Below are 27,812 nucleotides of genomic sequence, written 5' to 3'. Positions count from 1 at the left end.
TGGTTTCACCTCCAGAGTCTTGCTGGGTTCTCACCATCTCCTGGGTTTCCTGCAGGAGGAGGGATGCTCTAAAGGATGAACTCCCACACCTTTCTGGTCTCCTGAAGCAAGACTCTCCTTAAAAGAAGTTTGTTTTCAAAAACTAATAAAGTTAGGGTTTTCCTAAAGCATAACCTTGTTCAGAGAATAAAACCATTCTAGTCAGGCTCACTGCAGAACACTCTGCCTTGGACTGCCCTCCAGCAAACCAGCTACTTCTGTGTAATGTGGGGGTTAAGACTGAAAGCACTTCAGGCCTTTGATCCTAGTTAGATTGCCTTAGAAAATGAGAGATAATAGGGTGCCAAAACAGGAGTCCTGGAGGAAACTTCAGTCACTGACACCCACAGCTAGAGTAAACAGAGCCCAACTCTCACTATTGCTAACACCCAGCCCCACCTAAAGGCCTCCAAACCCAGCTCCTTTTTAATACCAAACAGCCACAGAAAAGCAGAGAAAAGACTAGAAACAGCTCGGAGCAGCATAAAACAAACAAACAAACAAAAATCCAACCAACCAACCAAAAAAAAAAAAAACAGAGAACCACTTCTTCTTTTGCAAACTATTTCAGCTAGAGAAATACTTAGTCCTGAAGGGAAGGGGCAAATCAGTTCTACCACAGGAACTGCATATCCACAGCATTTTAGTGAAGAAGAATCAGGCTAAAGTTTAATCAAGTATGGACTGTTCTTCCTTCTCTTCAAGCTCCAAGGAAAGGACTTCGCAGACGCGGTGGACACAGTCAGCCTCTCCCACAGCCCACTGGCAGCAGACTACTTAGCAGACTTGGGTTGTTGATAGGGGTAGCATGGTGTGGTTGAATAGGAGCCAAAACAGCAAGGTTTTTTTTTTTTTTGTTTTGTTTTTTGTTTTTTGTTTTTTTAAGAGCTTAACAAGCTTAATATTAGTGTGCCTGAGAGACTGGGTGTGTGACAATCTGGTACTACCCATAGACATAGCAGAGACTATCACCCCAACTGAAGAACTTCACATTCAGGAAATAAACCTCATTTCCTTATCTTTTGTTCTCTGGACCTATCAGAAAAGTCTTAAAAATTTAATACAATTATTTTTATCATAAACTTCTAAACTTTGTTGAAGATAGACTTCTGAATATAAACATAAAATTTCATATCATTTGAAAATATTTGATATAAAATTTCAACATATCCTCAATGATACCCTAAAACCGATTAAGGGTATGACCTGATCTCCTAGGTTGATTTGTTTTTTTCCGGTAATCTGCTATTTACTATCAATTTGTCTTAGATTTACAAAGTCATAAGTGAACTTGGGTATTTGTGTCTTTATGCAAATAAATGACTTCTGCCAGGTTGGGGAAAAAATGATAATCTTAATAACTTAAGTTTTATTGTGCTAAGAGACATTTAACAGTTTTATCTCTAAATTAGGAGTTTGGTCTTAGATTTTTCCTGAGAAAATATATAGCCACAGCATATTTATCTAATTCTGTTTTGCATGAACTCTATCCATTTTCTAACTAAGTGCTCCATCAATTTTTGACATGTTTCTTCTAAGGTTCTTTAAAAGTCAAGGTGTTAACTCACTGATGTCCTGGTGAGAGCCCTGCTATGGACTCACCACTAGAACTGCTCATACAGAATTGCTAAAATGCTCTTGGACTGAGGAAGGCATAGAAGGGAGCTTCACCTTCCCGGAACTTGGTTTCTTCTTTTTTTGTTTCTGGTTTGTTTGTTTTGTTGTTTCTAATCCTGGCTGTGTAGCTCCATGTTTTATTTAACTCTGTGATCATATCATATCCATTTCACAACCAAATAATGGCAGGTTTTAATTACATAGCCAAGTATGACTCAAAAACAAGATGTGTGTAAACAGCCAGCAATTAATGAACACTGGGGCCAGGAATAGTCTTGAGTTCTATACATCTTTGGAAGTGCCTAAAGCAGACAATGTAGTTTCATGATGGGAAGACAGAAATCTGTCCAGATAGCCTAGAAGGCAATAGTGGATAGAGTCATTTACTCTCTATTGTCTGCTTGTAAACTTGCTAAGGACTGTGAAGAAAACATTCCTTTTCCACTAAACTGGCATATAACACTTTGAATTGGTGGCCTGTGTGTTCTAGTGTCCTGTGCCCAAGACCATGGAACTTAGGTTTCAAGTCCTGTAGGAGAATGCAGACTTAACTGAGAAAACTCCTTTACAACTCACTATGATATATAGGGCCTGCAAGATGGATTAGCAGGTAAAGTCCCTTGGTTACATAACATGTGACCTGAGTTCAATTCCCAAAACTCACATGAAATCATGGATGCAAGCACAGACACATATAATAATAATGATGATAAATATTTATGGAAGAATATGAATGGACTGGAGATATGCCTCAGTAGTTAAGGACACTGACTATTCTTCCAGAGGACCAGAGTTCAATTCCTAGCACCCACATGGCAGTTACAACTATCTGTAACTCCAGACCCAAGGGATTCAAGGCTGTCTTCTTCTGACCTTCATGATCCCCCAGGCATACATGTGTTGTATTTACATACATACAGGCAGAACACTCATGCACACAAAATTTAAAAATAAACATATAATTTTTTTTTTGAAGTGTCCTAACTTCAAACTAAATCTACTCCGAGAATCCTTCCTGTTTTCCCTTCTAATATAACCCCGAATTCGGGGGTGGGATGGCTAGAATTTAAAAATGTCTTTCCATAGCCAAACTCTTCTTGTATTCTCTCCCAGGTCTCTAGGTGAATGACCCTCCATGAAGACAGCTAGACAACAGCCATAAAAAAAGCATGCTCTGATCCAACTAAAGTATTTGTAAATAACGAGAGAGCTAGATGTAGTTACTGGGTTGCTCAAATCCCAGGCACAAGGAATTAAAAGAAGAGGCAAAAACAAAGTAAAATTGTAAAAAGACAAGACACTTCCTGTAAAACTTGTCTGAGAGCTTTCTTTCTAGATCGTTTGAAGTCTGGCCATGGGAGTCTTGTTTACTTTGCCCACCCTTTCCATCCCAATGGCTGCCCTCACTGGCTGTAGAAGTCTCAGCAAAGTCTTGTTTTATATCTGTGTTTCTTGTCCTTTCCCTCTTTTGAAGAAACGGTATCAGCTGATAACCACTGAGAGTACTCTTATAAGAACTAACACAAATGCAAGTGGTTTCAGAACAATATAGATGATGAAGAGGAAGCAGAAACCGAGGCATTGTGGCAGTATTGTAGCATGTGACCATTAAGTTTGTGTCTCTGGGCCTTCAATTCATTGTTAATTTTAATTTATTCATTCCTCACCTTTTGTTTGATATAAAAAGCCATTTCAATTGCCTGGCACAATCACACACTGAATTTAACACTTAAGAATAACTAAACACATCTTTGGGGTAGGAACAAGGTGAATTCCATGAGGAAAAAGTGGGACAACCCAGGAGACCAAAAGGTATGAAACAGACATTTTGTCACACAGGTTCATACCAGCAGGGTGGTCTGAAATACATCGAGCTCTGTTGTCCTCAGTTCAGTTTAGTTCAGTTCAAGTGCTGTGTCTGAGCAGATCCCACAGGTTAAGGGTTCAGTCTCACTTTTATTGTGAGCTCCATGTTGTTTTCCCACGTTTCTGACGAGCCATCTATGTATAAACCAGGTTTCTGGGATTCTCCTTCTTTGGTTATGTAGTTTGCTAGCACCTCCCTCAGAAATCAGGGTAACACCTTCCTTAGATTTACCAGTGTATTAGAAAGGATACAAGGTACGAGAGAAGGTCCATAAAGCTTCCCATGCCCTTTCTAGTGCTCCAGCCTCCAGGTAGCATCATAATCACAGCTACCTGAATCTTTCCAAGCCCTGTTGTCTTGTGTTTTCATGGAGGCTTCCATACATAGGCTTGATAAAGTATATCACTGACCAACTTAATCTTCATCCACTTTACTGGTCCCAGAGTTAGGGGTTTGGGTTGACGTTACCAGTCTTCTGATCATGCTGTTGTCTTGCCACAATGACCAGTTCCCCAATGGAAGCTGCCAGCAGGCCGATAGCCTGCAGTCAACTTAGTGCCATACAAAAGGTATTTGTTACTGCAGAGGTTACAAGGATTTTGGGAGCTTTATTAAAAAAAAAATGCATAAAGACAGACCAGTCACAGATTTCACAAAGTCATAATAATACGATTCCTAAATGTTGTGATGATTCTGCAATAATCTTCCTTAGCTGCTAATAGCTTAATGACACAGAATATCAATGACCCAAGTCATTGACTCTCCTAACTCTTCTTTCAGATGTATTTAAATAATCCTTTTACATGGCACCATTTTGAACAGTTAGGCTTATTCTAAAGGAATCTAGAGTAACAAAAATATTCTTTCTTTCTAATTTAGTTTTTTCAAAAATTTCACTTTTGTTCATTAAAACAAGTTTACTGGAACATGTAAGAGTTTGTTCACTTTTCAGTTTGATATAATGTGCCATGTATCTAGACAGATGCATTTCAGCATAGTGTGTAAACAGATTTAAAATGGAAGTGATAGGTGTTTCACTATTTATTTACTGCTATGATACATTGCAATTCAAACATCCATTAATAGCTGAGGGCCTTGATGAGACAATGTAACCTTTATTTGAGTTTTGTTGCCACCCTGCCTTCTCATGCTTTTGTTGTCCTCTTTGATGGGTGAGAATACTGAAGATCATTCTTAAGATGCCCCTCAAGCCCCAAAATGCCTTGACTCTCAAATAAAAAGGCTTGTTAGAAGCTCATGGCTTCTGTAGAGCTTGCAAAGGAAAGGGAAGGGTTCTCCACTTGCTCCAAAGACATCAGAGTGAACTACCATTAATTCTTGAAGAAACTATGTTGGAAGAAAGTAGACAAATTGTAGACAACGATTTTCCGAGGTATTGATTTCTTTAGATAGGAAAAGCAAAACACCAAGGATGGTCATGCACACAAAAGCAAAAATGTGAACTTGCAGCATGTGTTCACCCTATCCATTGACATAGACAGCAACCTATACTAAAGAAATGGGTGAGAAACGAAGAGCAGGGATGCATCGTGGAGTATATGCAGAGTAAGACTCGCTATCACTGGGGGAAAAGCTCATATGGCAACGAAACCATTTGAGTTAAGACTAAGGGAAATAACCACTTGCCCAGAAATACAAAGATCCTTTTGTGCTTAAAGCTGCCAATCCACCTGGAAGAGCTAGGATGTAAATTTGTGGTAAGTGGAAGTGAGAACATGTGTCATGGAGGGCCTGAGGTGGGGAGGCGCTGACAGCACATTTATACGGAGAAGCTCCATGCATTTTCTTACATAGCTCTTGAAGAGAGATCTGACTTTGCTGTGCTGCAAGCTGTTCAGTGAACTCTCCGAGAGAGCTCGTTTCATTCTGCAGGGCTTTATGAGCAGCTCAAGTCCAGTCATTCTCGTGAGCAAAAATGAACCAGTAACAATAGCAGAGGATATTAGAGAAAACTGACTTGGTCATGTAAGAAGCGGATTTAAGTTCTTCTGCTTATATTGACACGGGCCCAATTTAATCAGGTCTCTATAGAAGGAGTGCTGCCTCTCCTAGAGCTGTTTTCCAAACCGCATGTAATTACCTCATTCTCCTGAGTTCAAAGTGACAGGTCCACTCTGGAGGAATTGTGATGGGAATAAAAAGGGGGTTAATTTGCACATGAGAAGCACAAGCAGGCAGCTTCCTATTTCTCCAGCTGAGTTAGCAGGCTGCTTCCCACTTCTCAGTTGGAGTTTTAAAACCAGGGCAAAGAGCTTTTTGAGGTCGACACGGAAAGGCCTAGCCCACTGACACCAAATTCTTATTTTGATCTCCATTTCCTCCCCATAAACTCAACTTTTGCTGTTCCTAAATTCTCATAGAAAATATGTTCTTTCTCTTGGGTTTTGAGTTGTTCTCCCTTTGTTGGGGAGGTGGGGAATATTCTTGAGTTTCTCCAGCTTATGTCTTTAAAAAAAAAAAAAAATGGACACAGAGGAAATTGTCACGTGACCTCAATTGCAGTAACACTCATAATTCCCAGTTTTAATTTTCAAATGCATCTTATGCTTTAATTTGACTTTTTGAAAAGTATTCTCTGTTGAGCATGGTTGTGCATGCCTCTAATCCTAACTACTTAGTAGGTTGAGGCCAGATGTGCTGACTTGAGGACTGATGGGCACTATCTATGGGCAAGATCTAGTTTCAAACAAAAAGGGAAAACTAAGATTTCCTCAGGGCTAGAGAGGTGACTCCAAGGTTAAGAGCACTCATCTGCTCTTCCAGATAGTCCTGAGTTCAATTCCCAGCAACTCGTGGTGGCTCACAACCATCTAAAGGAGATAGGATTTCTTCTTCCGGTATGCATGAACACAGAGCACTCATATACATAAATTACATGAATAAATAAATCTTAAAAAGTATTTCCTCTTCAAGTGGCATCCTTTTAGCAGTCTAATAAAATGGATACAGAAAAAACTTTTTAAATGATCAGAGGTGAGCTCAGGAACAGATTTTCTTGGGGTGGGGGGTACTACCTATGTGGAACGGTTAATTCACCTATCTCTGGCAGCATGTTTCAATATTCCCAACCACATTTGAAGTCATCGGCCGATGTGAGGCCTCCTCCAGGAGAACAGCTGTTACAGCTCCTGGAGTTGTTCTGAGTTTTTGGATGAATGGGCCTACGGGGATGACTATGTAATAATTATAATTAAGTGACTATATTTTCTACTTAAGCAACTCCCTAGAAAAATAGTTTAGTTCTGAAGATAAGAATTATGATCTTTATCAAGATGTAAAAGCTCTAAAATTTTTCTGTTGCTTTATGCCTTAGAAGTCACAATTAACTTTATGACTAGAAATTATCTAAAATAAGAGGCTTTAATTTCTCTTTGAACTTGACCAGAGAGACAACCACAGACATTATTTAACTGTAGAAATTACTAACGTATCAAATTTTACTAAGGCATGGTTTCTACATTTTGTAGGAATGTACAAAAACACTCCCTCAAAAATCTAAACTCAGTACTGGACAATAGATTACTTTTTTTTTTTTTTTAACTTTTGGATTCCATGATTTGCTATTATTATTACTAACCAAACTCTTATGAGTTCTTAAATGTAGATGAGCTAAAATATAACTGCAGATACCTTGATAACATATTAAAACAAACAAGCCTAGTTTTAACTTCAAAGGACAGATTATAAAATATTCTTCCACTTCTGTTCATTAGACAGGTTACTTAACACTTTTTCTACACCAGCTCTCTAACCCACAAAATGATTGTATAGTCGTGCAACTTCATGAGATATAGTATGCAGCCTGTACTCAATGGAATTTAGATAACTCCTTTACTTTTGAAATAGGTCAAACACTACTCACTTGCAGGTATGTGAGATCAATAAACCCACACATTTCATGTACACAAGGACTGCAGTTAATAACACAGCATGGCATACTAGAAATTTGCTAAGAGATTATTAGTTTTATATGACCTTGCCACAAAAATATCCTAAAAGGTAGCATATGAGATATGTTAACTTGCATGAATATGGAGTCACTTAACTATATATGTACAGCATGGTGTTTACCTTAGAAATAAAGAATAAAAATTATTATGGCATAAATTTTTAAAATGCTTGCCATGTTCAAAGAAGAGAGAATGTATATATGTACTTATTTAAAGACTGGCTGGCCTAGTCCCTACTTCACAGGACCTGTCAGATCTACATGACCCCAACTGGATGGCATTCCCCTACATATTGTATTGTGGTGGGGGGTTGGGAGGGGAGGGTGTTTAGAGTGCATGGGAGAGGGTAGAGAGGACAAAAGGGAGGGAAGGAGGGAGGGAGGGCTTGGGGGGAGGGAGGGAGGGAGGGAGGGAGAGGGAACTGGGATCGACATGTAAAATAATAAAAAAAAAAAAAAAAAAAAAAAACGCTTTGACTCCAAAATTTAAGTTGAAGAACAAGTTACTGGGGAAAAGTATTTCTATTTTTGTTTCCACAGAAAATGAAAAGATGTGGATTCCTTCCAGACTAATGTGGTTTGATCACACCAGACCGCCTGAAACAGAGTACAAGCTGATCCTACATTCCAAACAGCTGGACAAAACAGCCCTACAGACTACAGCTAGGATATCTGAATCTTCTTCGAATCCCCCAAGACAGCGCCCCTTACCAGCAGGAAGTAGTTTGGAAAGAACGACGCCCAAATTCCCAAATATTGTGTATAAATGTTTGTTTTCATTTAATTGGACTTTGTTATATAAAATTAAATAAAAAATACTCTATATGCATAAAAAAAAAAAATAAAGACTGGCTGGCCTAAAACTTTGTGTAGACCAAGCTGGCCTTCTGTGATTAATGGTCTGTACCAACATATCTGGCATGAGAATGAATGTGTTGAATTTTATTTCTGATAAAGATTTGGTATTCATTTGATCAAAAGTGTTATTTAAAAGTTGACATTAGCATAATAAATGCATCCAATCAGCTATACATTACCACACCCTTAATCTCAGCACATGACAGGCAAACACTAGTGGCTTTCTATGAATTTGAGACCAGCCTGGACTGCACAGTGAGATCAGGCAAGCCAGGCTACATTGTGAGACCCTATCTCCAAAAAGAGAAAGGAGGAGGACAAAAAAGAAAAAAGAGGGAGAGAGAGAATGAGAGACAGAGGTAGGAGGGAAGAAAAATATGTATAATCCATATACTTAAGTGACTATAATTTTTATTTATAACATTTAAATCTAAATATGTGGTTGTACCAGTGACACTATATTGCTCTGAATGTTCAGCTGTTTGAACTGAGTTAATAAATTCCCGAGTGTGTCAATGAAACAACAAAAAGCCTCCAGCTAGGCATAAAAGTTGTAGATTACTAATGATAAAAGAAAGCATAGTTAATGGTAGAGTTGGATTACTGTATTTTATGAAACATGAACAAACTCAGGATTGCTGATCCACTTGCAAGGTAGCTTAAATTTTAACAGCCAACCACTGCCCAATACATACATACAGCTTGGATATAGGACATTCCTCTACAATTCTACCATGTAATATATTATGCCATGCTTGATTTAAAGGAAATTCAACAAATGACAACCCTTCTCATTTTAATAATATGGAAAAGGAATAACAAAGGCTTTATAATTAGACTCAAAAAAAAAAAAAAAACAAAGGTGGCTGAGAATACAAATATACTTCTGCTTTCTATTCTTAGCCTCTAATATTGCTAATTTCTGAAAATTGCTGCTGCCGGATTAAATGTCTTACAAATAGCTGTTCTAGCACTACAAATTAGCATATATTCAATGTTAATTCTAGTTTTGAAGGACCACAGATGAGGGTGATAAAAGCAGATGTCTGACATATGGCAACAGATGGGTCAACACATTTTAAAGAGCTGCTGGGAACAGAATGATTCACTTTTCTCAATTCATATTAAAAAAAGGTGATAAAAATGGTACAAAAGCAACCCAAGCAAGGAAGGATTAATAGATTCCTAATTTTCCCACAGTTTTTATGTGTCCTACAAAAACATGGGACTCAGCAATTTGCTAGCATGTTTCATGTCACAGTGTTAGTCTTAGCCAGGTAGAAAAATTCATACAAACATCCAAGACCTGGAGAAAGGAACTTGCTACATTACTGCAGAATATGTCAGTTGGTGGCAAGAATTATTAGACCAGATGGACATGATGTATTCATCAGGACATGTCCAGACCTCAGCTCCTGATTCCAAGTATACAAAGCATGCTCATGTGATTCCCTAGACTAATGTGACCTGAAATTTTTCATTTGCAATTTTATACTTGTACATGCCTTTTGTTATAATGCACACATAGGAAAAACTTAATGTGTAAAACCCTGACTCAACAAGATACTCCAGAGGCACCTTAAGAAAAATGTTTGCCCATAGAAGTAACATTAAATTACTGCTCTGGAGTAAGAAAAATTCCACCATCACTTGGAGGTGATTCAAGTAGACAAAACAGAATCGAAAGGTGCACACACAGTGAAAAATGAATGGTTGATATTTGTTACATAGCATTCTTCATCACATAGTTCGTCGCGATTTGAAATTTTATGCTTTCTCTTAGGCATACAGTTTTTAAAAGATTTTGTTAGTTTGATTTGATTTCTCTCTGCTAAGTCAAATAAACACTTTCACACAAAATCCTTATAGAATTCCCTAAATGAAAGCAAAGCCGACACCTTCCATACATTTGAACACAGGGTCAAATAAACAAAATAGAACAACAAAAGTTCATCTCTCGCTCAACCGATCATGGGAATATGAGATGCTTTTATGGCACTTAAGATCTTGGCAGACACAACTTTGAAAAATCTAATCTGTATTGCATGTAGACTCCTGTGACATCAGTAAAAACAACCTGGTTCCATGGCCAGTGTCTTTCTCCTGCTTCAGAAAGATGACTACAAACTGAATTCGGAACTTGCCTCCGTTTTGCCTGCATTGCATTTATACAGCAATCAGACTGTGATTCCCATTGCCATGTTTCGTCCTAGTAACAGCAGGCTCGGCTTTCTGGGATGATTTGCAATTATCAGAGTCCACTGCAAGGGAAGCAGGGTAAAGGAGAACCTGAAGTGATGCACTGAAATCTGCAGAGGCCAAGTTCCTCTCAGTGCAGCTCCAGCTGGAGGCTGAAGTAGGGAGAATTTTGCTAGTCATGCACTGCAGAGACAGTAGAGGGTTGGGTTGTTTTCCTGTTGGTTTTATGTTATAATCCCACAGACAGATTTTTCATTTTCAAGGTGGCTTTCCTACTGACTGGGATATGTCACAGTAACAATAAACAACAACACAGACATAAATAAGTAGTCTTTACACACCTTTAGTGTCATAACTACAGCTAATACTTCAATGCATTTCCTTTCACCCAATCTTAAAAACTACTAAATGGGAGAAATCGCAACTTTGTAGAAGTCATTCTCTTATGAATCAGTAGGAATGTGACTCAGGCCATATTCTCAATGGTTCTGAGGCTTCACCTGCTACTTCATCTGACTCCTGATAGAACTCTGAACACTTTTCTCTTTTACAGAAAAGATGCAATGTAACAAGAGAATGCTCCATTGGGAATTTGAAAATCAAGTAAAACAATGACATCTATCCCTTGATCTAGGAATTATTTGAACATAACATGGCATTTGGAAAATATTCATCAAAATTAAAATCTAAGAAACAAGTTAAGATTGCAGTATGAGAGGAATGTACACATGAAAGACAATTTTTCAGGTAATACAAGTGATGTTAAAGACAGTTGTATAGAAAGGCCAGAGAGATGGCTCAGAGTTTAGGAAGACTGACTGCTCTTCCAGAGGACCTGGGTTAAATTCCTAGCACCCACAGGGTGACTCACAAGCATCTGTTACTCTGGCTCCAGTTCATCCAAACCCACCCTTGACATCTGTGCCTAATAGGCACGCAAGTGGTGCACAGACATACATGCAGGCAAAACATTTGTACATACAAAATAAATCCTTTTGACAGCTACATAGGGAAAGCATATATATATATATATATATATATATATATATATATATCAAGCAAAGGACTGGGCTCCAAAAAAGGTAAAGATATAAATGGCAAAGCATACCTTCTACAATGATGATTAAAAAAACACCCAAAGAAAATGAAAATGTCACTAATAAATAATTCAGTCTGGGCAGAATAATCATCTTTTTGCTTCTGCTCTTAGTGGAAAATTCTGGATCTATGTCATTAGGATGATTGAAACATTTAATTTTTCTCTAGAACACTTCAATACAGTAACCCAGGCAACTTTTATTTATTGAGATCGTATTATGAAACCACAAAAACCATTATAATAGTGGGATTACAGTCAGTAGGAAGAAAGCTGATATTTTTAAAATATTTGTATTATATAAAAATTTAATGGTCCTATTTTGCTTCTATTCTTGTTCCAAAAGTATGCTGTCATGTTTTACTTTACTACATGTTTTATTCCTCAGTAATCAACAGTGTTTTCTTGTTATCGCTAGTTCAAAGGTAGGTATTTTAAAGATACTAGATATAAAACACATGGAAACTGTTTTTCTCTGTAGAAAATAAATATTTTTTAAAAAATGAGTAAACATACAAAAGCACCTCTACCTGCATTATATATATCCCCTAAAACAGCAACTATAACTGCTGCTTATTGATTATTCGGCCATACTGGAACTTCTTAGTTTGCCATTCTCTTATTTAAGATTTTTCCACCTTGTTATTAATCTTATTTTCACTAACTCAACAAAGCCATCCATCTGTCTCGGCCACTAAGGTTTTGCAGTTAATCCATGTTTCTTAGTACCTTTGATTTGCTCAAGCTATTTAAAAAAAAAATCACACCTCTGAGTCATCTCCTCCCCAGAGGGGTAATCAAGCAATTAGCTATTTTATTATTAATTTATTCCTAATACTGAATTCTTGTACTCTCTTAAATTCTAAAGCTGAATAAGTTAAATGTGGTTCTAGCTAAGAGAGAATGTGTCATCTATTGAGAGATCCAAAAGAGAACAAAAATCAAAACCAATATGAAATAAAATGTAATTAATTGTTTGACCGTCATTATGATAAGTCAGAATTAACTACATGTACTGTGGGAGTTAAGGTGGGAAGAGAGGGAGGAGCCAGGCAAAGGGTATGACCGCACAGATGGCAAGAGGCTAGAACACTAGAAGGGTCTGAGGAAAGGGAATGGAGGGAGCTCCAGTTTGAAATTTAGATAAAGATATATAACTTCTGGGCCCAGCATCAGATAAACAGCTATAAAATAATTATTTCCTCTATAAATACATAGACTTTATTACAAATCATGAGACCTTTGAGCTTCAACAAGAATTTCTAATACCATTGAAATTAAATTGTTTAATAGCAACCCCATGACTTATTACCTGATTTACCTATAAGTTACCTGAACCTGTGTCTCCAGTGTTACCTGTATCCCTTATGGGGCTTATCACAGGAATCGATATTGCCAATGCCGAAAAATGTGTGCCATGTTTATTTCATGCCTTCTACTGAAACATTTCTTGAGGTGGGGATGTGGAGCCCCCTCTAGGGAACATATTTACACTGTGAAATGGTGTGTGCTTGTGAGTTTTCATCCATTCCTGATCCAACAAGAAGTGAGGATTTGGAAACACAAGCTGCTTCATCTTACTACAACAAAACCAAGTCAGTGACTTAAAAAAAAAAAAAAAAATATCGTAACAGTACATTCCTCTGTAAGAACTGGGTGAAATCCAAATGGAATCCATTTGACTGAATGCAAACAAACATGACCCAACACTTCATGTGGTGAAACTGCAGAGCATTCCCAGTAGTGATGCTGGACTTTTGGAATCAGAGTGTAAATGGAAATGCATTTCCTCTATTTATGTTGGCCAAGCCCTTACACCTGGAACAACCAGTTCTGGAAGTGGGAAAGCTGGCCTGTATTTATCAGTGTGAACTCTCTTCATTTGCAACTCAGCAACGTGAGCATTTGCTGTTGCTCCTATGAGAGTTAACTAACAGTGTAAATGTAAGAATTACAGAGCAGACAATGATCCCTTTGGCCCACGTGATCACTGGTGCCAATAAAGAATATGGTGCAGCCTGACAACCATAATCATAACTCACAATATGAACCTAAATCAATGCAGGCATCTGAGAGGATAATTCCATCTTATTCCAAGCACAGAAGTGGAGAATAGGAAGTCCATTTCCCTTTGGTATACATTGCTATGACTTGTACAGGTTAATATGGTGGTGGTTATATTCAAGAAAGTTGCTTCTTTGGTTTGTATTCATCCTTCTCTGTAACTTGCCTAACAAAAACAGCTCAGAGAATACTCATTCTGTTTAAGCCCAAGGTGATGATGCTGTTCATTTATCTCTTATTCCAATTACAATTAGTGAATACCTTTGTGAGCAAAATCTCCCCATTAGCCTTTCAAGTTTTCTCATGGATCAAATGATTTAGTAAAGAGACTTTCTGGGACAGAAGTGGCATAAGCCAAGCAGGAAGAGACATTTCTGCACGCTGTTCTGAGGACTTTATGATGCTTTAGGCAGACCAACTTGTATCATTTAACTCAGTAGTTCTTAACCTTCCTAATGCCTCGACCCTTCAGTACAGTGCCTCATGTTATGGTGACCCCCAAACAAAACTATTTTCATTGCTACTTCAGAACTGTAATTTTGCTACTGTTATGAATCATGATGTAAATATCTGATATGCAACCCATGTGCAGGTGGCAACCTGCAGATTAAGAACCACCGACTGAATGCTGGTCTCTGGTAGAGTTTTGTGAGACAGGTCCTAGCAGTGTTCTGTCACAAAAATGTCTAAGGAAAAAAATCTGAATTCAGCATGCTCAGGAGAGAATAAAAGAAGACATGTCCCCCTGTCCCCCCCAATCCCCCTCACATCTCGTCCCTCCCTCACATCCCACCATGAATGTTTCCCTTGGGAAATACTAAGTTATTGAGAATCATAGCAGTACAGCAATATTATACTTGCAGTATTTAGATATTTAAGAATTTTTAGGGGTAGGGTTGTCTCTCTCTCTCTCTCTCTCTCACTCTCGTGTGTGTGTGTGTGTGTGTGTGTGTGTGTGTGTGTGAGTGAGTGTGTGTGTTATGTTGAAAGCAGAAGAGGGAAGAGAATGAAATGGACAAATAGAAGGTTTGGGGGACTCAGGGTAAGCACAATGCATTGTTTTGGGCCCAGTTTTACACAACTCTTATGAAAAGTCTAAAATGTTATGAAACAAATGATTTTTAAATGCCTGCTGCATATTTAGAATTTTTCCCATAGAGGATTTGAATTAGAAAGACTGATTATAGGCAGGAAAATTCCATGCAGTGGTACTTCTCAAAAGACAAATACTGATGCTTTGGGGAAAGGCATTATTCACACAGCTGTGAACAGACAAAAATATGCAGAAGGAAATATACAGTTACTGCTTTAGTTCCAACCCTAGCTTATGTGATCTTTATTAATCTTTCTAATTAATACAGTTTCAAATGAACACACACACATAGATTGACTACTCTAAACTACAATTTTATAACCCTATAGAGAACATTCAAGAAAGCTGTCCCTTTTCCTATTCACTCATCTTACCCATGGCAACCTTGCTTTTGTGAAGATCACTACAAGTTTGTTGAGTGTTTCAAACACCTCAGATACAATGTGCCCCAGCCACACTGCCCTCCTAATGCCCTAGTTCCAGACTGACCCCAAGCCAAGGACAGTCAGAGAGTTCATACCCTAATGCTACCTATCTCTCAAGTGAGGCTGTCAAATTAAATGATTACTCATTTTCAGCTAAGAATGTGCAAATTGAACCATGCAGCTATATTTCTCTATGTGCACCACATTATATGAATTCTAATCTTTGTGTGTGTGTGTGTGTGTGTGTGGTGTTAAATTGTCTCTTCAGCCTGAAACCTCAACATCTCATTACAGAGCAATAGGATGGCAGAACTAGACATGTGAGCTCTCCGTGCACAGGCAAAGAGGAACACTCCACCCCATGCTGTGGTCTGTCACCATTTCTAGGCACATGGTCACTGGAAGAAGCTGTATGTGAGGACAGAGGAGGACCTGCAACCAAGGACAAATTCTCCAACACTCTTTCAAAGCAGGTAGAACATATTTTATTTTCTTAGGCCTATCACCACCATCTCAGACAGCAGAAGATGCTGCAATTTCTAATCAAGAGCCTAGTTCCAAATGATTGGGTATGACTGGTGTCAAGCAGACAAACTGTTAGTACTCTCCAAATCTGAGAGTTGGAAACAAATTGAGGTATATTTTAATTCACATTTAGCTCTAAATAAATGGCTAGGCCTTTGGGAAACAGAGACATTAAATTGATTAGTCACAGTGATGACCTAGAATTGATTATATTGTAGGAGAAAAGAGAGAGTGAGTAATGCCACTAAACACTTTGGGATCCAGGATCTAACACTACCACATCAGGAGAGTGTCAAATGAAGTCACATCTGTGGAATTTTGTTAGACTTTCACCCCATGTAAACCTTTTACCAAGGCTCCATGAATGTCTTTTGAACAATAACATTATTTCCCTATAGAAAGATTTTTGTCAGCTCAGTCTTTATCTGCCTATAACTCATTAAGTTTTACAGTGTGACTAAAACCACTGATCTAAGTGATAAAACACAGTTATACTGGGGGTACTATGTGTGTTATTTCTGCAGTGCAATTTTATAGTCACATTGTAGTGGCAGAGGACTAAAGTGCAGGTTCTCATTCTCGTCCATGAGTCATCTATAATCCTAAAAAGAAGCTTTTCTGTGCCCTTAATTATTTCTAATCCTCTAGTCTTGACAGGGACTATTTTTCTTTTAAAAGCCTTTATTTAATCGTTTTGGGGGGCCTAATGCTTTTTTTCCTCAACTAACCTAGCCAGAAGCATTCAGGCTATTATGAACACTGCATAGAATGTTTTGCAACCACCTTGGAGTATTTATTAATCCCATTATTACATAGGATGGACCGGATGCTTGGTACAGAGTTATTTTTTCTTTGCTTGAATTTGTTTGTGACTGTGCCTGGGTCTTCCCTCTTAAAGGAAGAATTTAATTTGCTTTTTATTGTTTTTTTTTTGTTTTGTTTTGTTTTTTAATTCTATAGGAGCCCACAGTTGGGAGTCTTTGACTATTTTAAAGAGACTGAACTTTTAAAGTGTTTGAATTTTTTTTTTTTTAAGATTGTGAGACTTTATATTGTGATGTTGACAACATATCTCAGGTATAAACAAGCGAGGGTTATAATTTAATAGAGATATCAGGTTGTGTCAGGTTGACAAGGGTTCAATTGTCCTGTTTGTTGTCAGTTTGAGAGAGCTGGACTCATCTAGGAAGAGAGGATTGCCATTGAGGAGTTGCATCCCAATCATATTGGCCTATAAGTCTGGAAGCAGATACTTGATTAAGGATTGATATGGGAGGGCCCAGCTCACTCACTGTGAACAGTTTTGGCCCTGGGTAGATGGTTCTGGACTATATCAAAAAAGAAAGCTGAGCAAGCAATGTGTCTCGATGGCCTCTCCTTCAGTCCCTGCTTCCAGATTCCTGCCTTGAATTCCTACCCTGACTTTTCTTCATGAAGGATTAGAAGCTGTGAGAAGAAACAACCCCTTTCCTCCCTAAATTGCTTTTGATTATGGTGTCTTTCCATAGCAACACAAAGTAAGCTAATACAATGTCATTATATTGGTTCTGTTCCTCTAGAAAACCCTAACTAATATAGGATGTATATATAATTAATTACTTAGGTCCATACATTTATAACATATTAATGTCAAATTCAACAATACTTACTGTATTAATAATAACATCTCAAATTTCTGTTTTATGTACATATACAATCTACTTGCCACTATTGATTTAGGTTATTCAGCTCTCTTTTTTAATAAACATGTTTGTATGAGATATACATGTTGCATGTGTTTATATGTCAGTAGGTACATGTATATGAGCAAGCATGTGGAAGAAATCCGATCTCTGTCATCCTGCAGAATGCCATATGCTTCCTTTAACACAGGGCTTTTTATTGTTCAGGACATGGTGAAGTAAGCTAGACTAACTAGCCAGGGATCCTCCTGAGTCTTTCTTTGCAGCTCTGGGAATACATTCATGCACCATCATGTACTAAGATCATCGTGTTCATTAGGCAAGTGCTTAACAGACTGAGCTATCAGTTTTGTTGGGCTTTTAATAATGACACACAGTGATAAGCATACATACAAACTGTACTTTTACATAAATTTATGATGATTTCTTTTGGATAAAATTCTGCTGCAGCACTGTTGATGCAAAAGTAGTACTTTGTTTTTTTGTTTTTGTTTTTTTGTTTTTTGGGTTTTTTTTTTTTTTTTTGAAACAATAACATGAAGCTCATCAAGGTGCTTTGAGCACACCTTCCCAAAGCAAAGCATTGGGGACATTTCTTCCAGTGTACAGTGTAGCACATTGGCACTCTCTTCTCTTTGCAAACAAGCATCACAGTTTATTGCTATTAGTCTCTAATGGCACAACATAATCACAACATCCTTAGTATGCTTTGAAGCACCATGTACGAATGATAGATCAGAGGTAGATAGATAATAGATGGTTAACATAAATAAAAGAATGTAGAAAAATTGCATGAGCTGCTAAGAGTCATAAATATAGCTGGGCATGATGGCACATTCATTTAACCCCAGCTCTCTGGAGACAGAGTTGGGTGAATCTCTGAGTTCGAGGCCAGTCTGGTCTGCATAGAGTTACACACCAGCTACAGCTTCATGGTAAGACTCTGATGGGCTAAAACTCTCTATATACTGGAACTCCTGTTGATGTTTATTCATTCACTCATTCATTTACCCATCCTTTCTCTCTCTCTCTCTCTCTTTCTCTCGTGTGTGTGTGTGTGTGTGTGTGTGTGTGTGTGTGTGTGTGTGTGTAAGACAGATCAATGTTGAGTGATTTTTCTCTATAGTTCTTCACCTTATTTGAGGGTCAGGGTCCTGCACAGAATCTGAAGCTAAACAACTTAGCTGGACTATGGGGCCAACCAGCTGTGTGGACCCTCCTTTCTCTACCCCACCCCGAGTGTTGGGTTATAGGCTTTACTGCTGAAGCTCTAAACCCTGGTCCTCAGGCTTGCTCAGAAGGCACTGCCAAACTACAGGGCTGCTATTTGAATCGCAAAAGTGTGGGGTTGAAAGGAAACAAGGGTCTGGGAGATAGCTCTTGAAGAGATTTGGTTCCCATCACCTACATGATGACTCACAAATCTCTGTAATTGCAATTCCATTGGATTCCAATTCCAGAGCCAATGCATCAGAATGATACTGACAACTGTTCAGGGATTCCTAAGACTTTTATTATGAATCCCAGTTCCATAGCTGTCTTAAAAACTCATGTCTCAATGCACGCAAACATCTGTTAAATGTGACTCACTTCAAAGGAAGACAGGAGGTATATTTTTATGTCAGCACAGGATGGGAATTTTGAGTTTAACATTCCCAAATAATTTGTAGTATCTTTGAAACAATGCAACAAGTTTCTATTATGCAACTTGAACGGAAGGAAATTCTTTTCTTCCAGAAAAACGTTCTTAGGATAGGTGTGGTGGTGCATTCCTTTAACTTTGAGCATTTGAGGGGCACAGGTAGTTGACCAGCCAGGGTTACACAGTAAGGCTATGTCTCAAGAAAAGGGAAAGAAAGAAACAAAGGAAGGATAGAGGGAACGAGGAAGGAAGGAATGAAGGAAGGAAGGAAAGAAGGAAGGAAGGCAGGCAGGAAGGAAGTTTATTGGGACATCAAGATGGATTAGTAGCTTTAATAACCTGAGTTAAATCCCCAGGACCTAGATGGTAGAAAGTTGTATTCCCTGCTTCCCCCCACCACACACACACACACACACACACACACACACACCCCACATTTTTTTTTTAATTTAAGAAAACGTTCTTTACCTGTGTGCCAATAATTCCAAAGCATAGTCGTGGGTATGGGATGGGACATTAGTTTGTGGAAATGTGATGGCTTTCAAGTTATATGTTTACCTTCTATGAGTGTCTAGCAAAATGGCATTAGGGTTACTGTTGATCTTAGTGCCACTCATTAAGGAAGCATGTCTCAGAATATTTACTTCCTACATTAAGAATGCTAACATTCTGTACAAAATGACAGAAGCAGCTGACTTCAATAAAGAAATAAAATGGAAAGGACATGACTGCCCCTAGGTATGGTGGAGGAGAAAGTTTATCATAGATAAAAGTGAGAACATAGCCAGAGGCAGGGACATCTAGGAGAGTCTGGGGTGAACATGACTCTGAGTCATGTGAGGCGAGGTGGGGAGGGGAGAATCAGACAAGAGCCCAGGATGTTAAAGGGTAAATGAAAGGACCAGGCAAACCAAATGGTTGGATTCTATAGAAAAGGGCAGCGGCACTAAAGCAGCCCAGCTCCTGGGCTGGAGAAGTCTAGGATAGGGGGCTGGGCACTCCAGCCACACCCTTAACAGGTAGGGACTAAGGATGCAGGCCTGGAGGCCAGGTCTACTTTGATATGCTAAATTGGCACCTCAGCCTTTTGTCCCTGGTTTGAGACCTATCATCAGCTATGGCTGGGAACAAGCTGTCCTTCAGGTCTTTATCCCTGGGTAAAACCCTTAATTTGCATGGTTTCTAGAGTCACCTGTGGGGCTCAGCCTCCTGGGTCACCTCCACAGCCAGGCTCCCCAGTCTCCACTGTGGCTTCTGGCACCTGCTGACATGCTGGTTTACCTTCTTTTTCAGGCCAAGTTCTGGCCCCTTTTATCTTTGCAGCTATCTTGAGAGCTCATTAAGGAAAATGCCTTCCACTTCCTGCTTCTACCTTGAGATCTAAGTGTTAAAAAAATCTCCTTGCCCAAAACAAGTGTGCAGTTAATTTAATGAAATGAAAATCTGCTTTTTAGGGGATTTCAAAAGTTTTTTTTTTTTTTTTTTTTTTGCTGTTTTGTTTGTTTGTTTAAGCTACAAAAGCAAAGAAGCCCTTTAAAAAACGGCTGGGGCATAGTAAAAAAAAAAAACAAAAACAAAAAAAAAAAACAGTGGAAAAGTCAACTACAAATCTGTTTCCGAGATTTTATTTTCAAATATTTTAAATTGTGTACTAGTGCTACCTATGAATTTTTTTCTTTCAACAAGTGTTAGCTTTATTTATTTTCTGTTGTGTGTCTGAGTGCTTTGCTTGCATGTATGTATGTGGATGCTGGAAATTGAACTCTGGGTCCTTCACAAAAGTAGCAGGTGCTTAGATGCAGATGGAGAGGACAAGACCAGGTGGCAGAAACACATAGAGACAGCTTACCTGAACAAGGAGGAGCTAACGGGCCACCAGACTGATAGCTGGGAAGCCAGCATGGGACTGATTCAAGCCCCCCTGAATAAGGGTCTCAGCCAGAAGGACTGAGCAGTCTAAGAAACCTCAGACAGTGGAGCCAGGATGTATCCCTGGTGCACAAAAGGGCTTTGAGAACACATCCCCCATGGAGGGATAACTGCCTTAATCTAGAGACAGGACAGAAGCCCTAGTCCCTACATCACATGACCTGTCAGATCTACATGACCCCAACTGGATGGCATTCCCCTACATATGGAATTGGGGTGGGGAGATGGGAGGGTGGTTAGAGTGCATGTGAGATGACAGAGAGGGTAAAAGGGAGGGAAGGAGGGAGGGAGGGCTGGAAGGGAGGGAGGGAGCAAGGGAGGGAGGGAGAGGGAACTGGGATCACATGTAAAATAATAAATTTTAAAAAAAATGCTTTGACTCCAAAATTTAAGTTCAAGGACAAGTTACTGGGGAAAAGGATTTCTATTTTTGTTTCAACAGAAAATGAAAAGATGTGGATTCCTTCCAGACTAATGTAGTTTGATTAAGCCAAACCGCCTGAAACAGAGTACCAGGTGATCTTACATTCAAAACAGCTGGACAAAGCAGCCTTACAGACTACAGCCAGGATTTCTGAATCTTCTTCGAATCCCCCAAGACAGCGCCCTTACCAGCAGGAAGTAGTTTGGAAAGAACGATGCCCAAATTCCCAAATAGTGTCTAAAAATGTTTGTTTTCATTTAAATGGACTTGGTTATATAAAATTAAAAAAAATAAAGTAGCAGGTGCTCTTAATTGCTGAGGAACTTGGTGAGCCCCATCTTTTCCCACATGTTTTTTTTGTGTCTAGTCCAATGGATTGCTCTAAAACTTTATTAAAACAAAAGTTGACAATCAGTTGCAGTATGTGAGTGTGTTATAGTAAGAAAGTCTAAGTCACTTCGTTCAAATTTCTATGCTCACCGGTTTTGAAATCTGCAAACTATGCTCCCAAAGAGTTCACCATGCACAAGCTTATTGGGCAGATTTTGTGTAGAGACTTGGTACCTACCTCTAGTTTCATAATAAATTTCGCGTGAAATTCTACATTTCTTTCTTGTGTTGTCAAATTCCCTAATCTCTACCTTCAAAATAAGAGCTGTTCACATTGAAATTTTTGTTCCTCCTCCTGAAATTACTTAGGATTAGCCTATTGTATACACTTATGCTTGCAAACATCTTTACCAATATTTCCCCTACGTGTGACACTATTTGTATTGTTAAGAAGGGTTTCAACTTTAAGCAGTTTGGCCAGAAACACCTCTTTACTCCTCTTCAGTCTCTTTACTCACTTTTTTGCTTCACAAACTACCTCTCTCATCTCTAAGAGCTACACCATGTATAGACAAGAAGGAAAGATATTATCCATGGAAGCATAAAAGGAGATGACAGAGATGAAGAGATGGTTCAGAGGTGTTCTGTGGGAAATGTGCTTGCTGCACAAGCATAAGGACCAATGTCTGGATCCCTCAAATCCACACAAATGCCAGATGTATTCATGTAATCCAGTGAACAAGTTGGCTAGCTAGACTAATCAAATGTGCAAGCACTGCTTCCATAAAAAAGGTGGAAACAAATGGAGAAAGACATATGATGTCAACCTGCACACACAACACACACAGACACATGCCCAGACACATGCAAACATGTCAGGGGAGGGGGAGTTTTAAAGAGGAGAACAAAAATAATGGTGGGGTCATATGTATATAAAACCTTAGGTGTTGAAACTAACTGCAAGTGTCTGCTGCACTGTGTCCTTGAGGGCACTCATCCATTCTAACAGGAAAAAAAGAGATGCCTAATCTGGGAGATACCTACAATGACTTGTCCATAGATAGAGTGCTTTTTAGGAAGGAATGGTGAGGGAAAAAAAACAAAAAGAAAAAACTGATTCTAGACAATCCAATCTATGAATAACTCAAAATAAGGAGTGGGATTGGGCTAGGACACAGGACAGGAAGGTTGAGCCCTCACTAAGCTGCCTACCTCCTCTACTTTGGGATGCTAGGTGATAAAAAGAACTATAGAGGTGTATCTGTCCCATCTTCATAGCAAAACCACCAGCTCTACATAAAGACAAGTTAATTGCTTTGCAATTATGCCTAAGCAAGGATTTTGAAAACCCACAAGATTTATGTAGGCATGGAGGAAAATGATGACCTTCTTGAGAAAGAAATATACCTCCACTACCTTCTAAATTTATAAAAAAAAAAAAAACTCCATGGAGTCCATTATTAGAACCCAGTTTATCACAAAGCATCTATTCTGACATATTTTTTTCTCAGTCTGCAGAAATTGAGATATCACAGAGAAAATATTTTTAAAAAAGTGTCATCAATTTGCTGTTGTTGTCCTTGCCTTTTCAAAAATTAATACCAGAGTGGTAGACAGATGGCTCCACAGTTAAAAGCACTTGTTCTTTTAGAGGACCCGTGTTCAGTTCCCAGTACCTGTAAGGGGGCTCACAACTGTCTGTTATTCCAGTTCTGGAGTATCAAACGCACTTTATGGTCTTCTAGAACACCAGGTACAAATACTGGGTAAGACATCATGCATGCTGAGCGTCCATACACATAACAAAATAAATCTTAAAAATAAAAAACTGATACACCATGGTCATCATAAATAGCAAGATATAGTTGAAAGAAAGGATTTTTATCAACTTGGAAATTTCCATTAGGAAAAACAGATGTCTGTAGATATTCTTATTTTAAAATGACCAGTTTTCATTGTCCTACAGAATTCAACACCACAAATAAAGGACAAATAACTGCAAGAGATTTGAAAGCCCTTAGTAGACAAATTCATTGAAAAAAAAGTTTTTACAATTATGAATTCAGATTGTGAGGATGTACATACATGTGCATGAGACACCATGGTGCTTGTGCGTCAGTCAGAGCACAGCTTGTAGAAGCTGACTCTCCATGTGAGTCCTGGTTGTCAGGCTCAGGGGCAAGGACATTTACACCCTGTAAGGCCCAGTATTTCCCAACCTTCCTAATACGGCAACCCTTAGTACAATTCTTCCTGTCGTGATGATCCCAACTATAAAATTATTTTGCTCCTACTCCATAACTGTAATATTGCTACCATTATGCATTTTAATGTAAATATCTGATAGGTGATCCCCAAAGGGGTCATGAACCACTGTCTAAACTAAAAAGTATTATCAGTAGTGACTCTGAACTTGGTAGATGTTTTGAGTGCTCTGAGTTTAGGCAATCTCACTTCCTTTACTTTTTTATTTTATATTTCAGAGCTCATAGCTTGCTTATATATGGAAACTACTTAATAAATATTTGGCAAGGTTAGTATGCATAACTTGTATATGTGTATTAGACATACTTAGTGAAATACGAAAAGCAATAAAATAATCTGCAATGAAAACGTATATATGTACATATATTCATATCCAGTTACACGCAGAAATATACATATATTTCAATATCGGGAACATTCTCAACTGATAATCGAATATTTAAGCAGACCAGGTTTAGACCTAGTGAGGGTCTTTGGAGTGGTATTCTGTAGTGTTTTGATAGGCCATGAGCTCCGAAGACTCATTTTGCTTGGAATATATTACTAGTGTTTTCCAATCACAGGAAGTGAGAATGGAAGGAAGCTTAGACATGCATGAACCCGGACAGGCTGCTTCTGTGGGAAGCCCTTCTCACTCCCTGGGTCCTGAAGGCCACTCTTGGAACCTTCCTCCCCTGCTAGTTGGTAGAAAATGTTGTTGGTTTGTGGACATTTTCTTTTTCAGAAGGCTTAGAAAGAGATCATTTCCTCCAATCAGCTCATCACTGTAAAGATAAACTGTGATCTGTAGAGACTGAGGCTCGTCCAAGAGCTCAAGGCCAATGAATGAGTGCCTCAGTCTAAGTATATCCGGAATAACGAGTCTTAGATCTACTTGACCCATTGTCCTAATCCGAGGTTAACAGAAATGGCAGAGAAAACAAGTGCTGATTGAGGAATAGAGGAAAGGGTAGGAGGCAGTCATTAGCAAATCCCTGGGCTCGGGTCACCTGTTCTCCGGGTTCAAAACAGTGAAACAAGCCATTCATAGGCACACCAAGTGCTAGTAGCCATTGTCTTCAGAACCAGCTGTGGAGAATCTACTCTTCAGTGGCCTTGGGACAGCTGCAGCTGCTGCATCAAGGGGAGGGTGGAGGAGAGCAAACTACCGTGCCAGGCTTGCACCCGGCCGCGCCACCTCCCGGACAACTGGAAGGCATTTCTGCGTTAAGTGCACTGGACTAAACCACCCTTTGAACCAATGCAAAGCATAAACAGCTCACAGCAGGCCCAGACCCGCGCAGCAACTGCCGGCCTTCGGCAGGCTGGTGCTGGAGGGTCTGAGGCTGGCAGCTGCAGAGTGATGTGCAGTGAGTGAAGCTGTTAGAAAGTAGAGCCGACTGTGCTGCAAGAGTACCCCATGAACGAGCAAAGTCCTCAGGGTTCGAGCTTAGCTGTAGTCTAGTCCAGAGACGAGTTCCTGCTCTCCTCCTCCCTGCCTCTCCTCGGCTCCCAGGTCTCAGGCCCCCGATCCCCAGGTCTCCGCGAACACATCATACTCACCATCTCCTGCCTGAGGACGTGCAGTTTGGTCTCCAGCCTCTCCAGGGCGCTGGGGTGGCTGCGTCGTAGAGAGCCAGAAGCAGGGGAGGATGAAGAGGAGGAGGACACAGAGGGCGCGAAGCTGCTGCAGCTGCTGCTGCTACTGCAGCTCCCGCCAGCCCCGCTGGGGTCCGTAGCCCCTTCTCGGGGCGCCGGCTCCTCCCCGCGCAGCGAGCGCGCTAGGCTCTCGGGCACTTTGCGCCCCAGCTTCAGCTCGATGTCTCTGAGGTCTGGCAACGGGCCGTCTTCCATGACTCTTTGAGAGGGGCGACACTGACAGTAAAGGCAGAGGGCGCAAGGAGGCGGCGGCCTGGCGGAGTCGGGAGCTCAGCAGCCGGCTCCCCGGGCCGGGCCTGGGTCCCCGCGAGCGCCCGTGCGCTCCATGCTTCGGGCGCAGTAGGCAGATCTGTACCCGGCCACAGTTCCAGGCTCTACCGCTCCACAGCTAGCAAGATTAGCTAGATCGCTTCATTCCTTCCTCTCTGGTCACTCCACCTCCAAGTTGAGTTAATTGATACTGCAGAGAGAAAGGGCAAAAGCTAGTACGTTATACCAAGAGACAGGAGAGAGCAACGGAACCTGCTCGATGGGGGAAAATTACCATTTCAAACTGTCCATTCAGATCTCTGCGCCGTTCACAGTGCCCATCTGGTATTACACCACACAGAATAACGATGTAGCCACACTCCCGGGTCGTTTCATTTTCCAGCCATATGTCTCCAAGGATCAGGCTTCAGTGGATCATCAGGGGAAAAAAAATCTCTGGTCAGTGAAAAAAGTGGCTCAGTCGTGTTTGCATGCGGTATAGACGCATTTAAAAAGAGAGAGATGGTTAGCTTAGCTAGGGCTTAAGGGCTCCCTCGTTGCAGCAGCAGTGTCCTCCCCATTTAGGCTGTCTCATCCAAGTCATTGTGTTCCTCTGAGCCTCGGAAACTTTAAACTCGACTGGCAGGTGGACTAAATCAGGGCCAACCCTTGTACCGTATGTCCCAGATAAGAAGAGCAGCAAAATCTTCCCAATCCCGAAGCTAAGGAACTAACTTGCCAAGTCCTACTTCAGCTGAGCATACCCATATTAGGTTACTAAATTAAAAGTTGTCCCGCTGACAAATACAACCTATCAAACCCATTTTTAAAGCTAGAGGCAGAAGAATGGTTATATTTTATATGTTTTATGTTTTGTTTTCTGTCTCCCAATCTTCCTAAAAAACAATTGCTTAACATTAGCAAGCAAAACTGCCCGATAATTTTCCAAAGAAGACCAAAAAAGATTTAATCAGTCAATAGTTCAATGAAAATGTACAATGAAATATAACTGCCCTAGCAATATTCCAGTATACTACCACACGGCACGGCAAAATGAAAATTAGAGAGAGAGAGAGAGAGAGAGAGAGAGAGAGAGAGAGAGAAAGAAAGAGAGAGAGAGAGAGAGTATAGAGAGAGACAGAGAGAGAAAAGAGATGGCAGCAGAAATTCAGAGAAGTTGCTGAATCCTCTCTTTAATTGTGGAAAGAAACTACTGAGAATAACTGGTGAACTCATACATGTCCTCTTTCACACTTTATCTATATTTTCCATCTATTTAGGAAGACCCACAACTTCATAAACTATTAGTCTACACTACTCCTACCAAGTAAATTAGTATAAAGCACACAAACATTGTGTTTGTGTTAATGAGAGGTGACAATACTATTTTCAACCCAGGAAATTAAAATTTTTGCATTCTATTGGTTTCAAAGTTGTGCTTTTATTTTCTAGAACAACTAAATATTTATGCCCTTTGTTGTTCTTCTGGCCCCCTTCCCTTTCAGCTTTTGCATTCAAAATAACAAAGATAAATGAGACTGGAGTTTGTTTATATCATTTTCACATCTAAGAAAGCTTAAAAGGAGAGAAAACAGACATTCTGAATGAAATATCTCATGTCAGAGAGAATGTTGTTGAGATTGTCTTGTCAACAAGCCAGGATTTTGCATGTGTTAACTTTTCTTCTTGAAACACACACACACACACACACACACACACACATATCACCACCATTTATGGAATCAAAGGAGAACAAAACTAAACCTCAACTCTCCCATAAAACTGCATGTATTGTCTCAACGCTGGCAAACCACAAGCTCACTGCATGAGGATTGCACTGTGGCATGTAATTATGGACGCCTCTCATTTGAGTCATGGACAGCTTTCCATTATAAACTTG

General features: G+C 39.6%; 1 protein-coding gene across 1 annotated transcript in view; it reads right to left on the bottom strand.

The window, feature by feature from the left end:
• Lurap1l (leucine rich adaptor protein 1 like) overlaps positions 1–26,485 on the bottom strand; it is a 35,948-nt gene extending 9,463 nt beyond the window's left edge. Inside the window, exon 1 of the mRNA XM_051188101.1 lies at positions 25,568–26,485. Within this exon, the coding sequence (XP_051044058.1) occupies positions 25,568–25,858 (291 nt within the window). The 5' untranslated portion in view covers positions 25,859–26,485. The remainder of the gene's footprint in view (positions 1–25,567) is intronic.
• Positions 26,486–27,812: the final 1,327 nt, after the last annotated feature.

Source organism: Phodopus roborovskii, unplaced genomic scaffold (assembly GCF_943737965.1).
Source record: "Phodopus roborovskii unplaced genomic scaffold, PHOROB, whole genome shotgun sequence".
NCBI classification, from domain to species: domain Eukaryota; kingdom Metazoa; phylum Chordata; class Mammalia; order Rodentia; family Cricetidae; genus Phodopus; species Phodopus roborovskii.
This window is presented reverse-complemented; position numbering and strand designations above follow the sequence as displayed.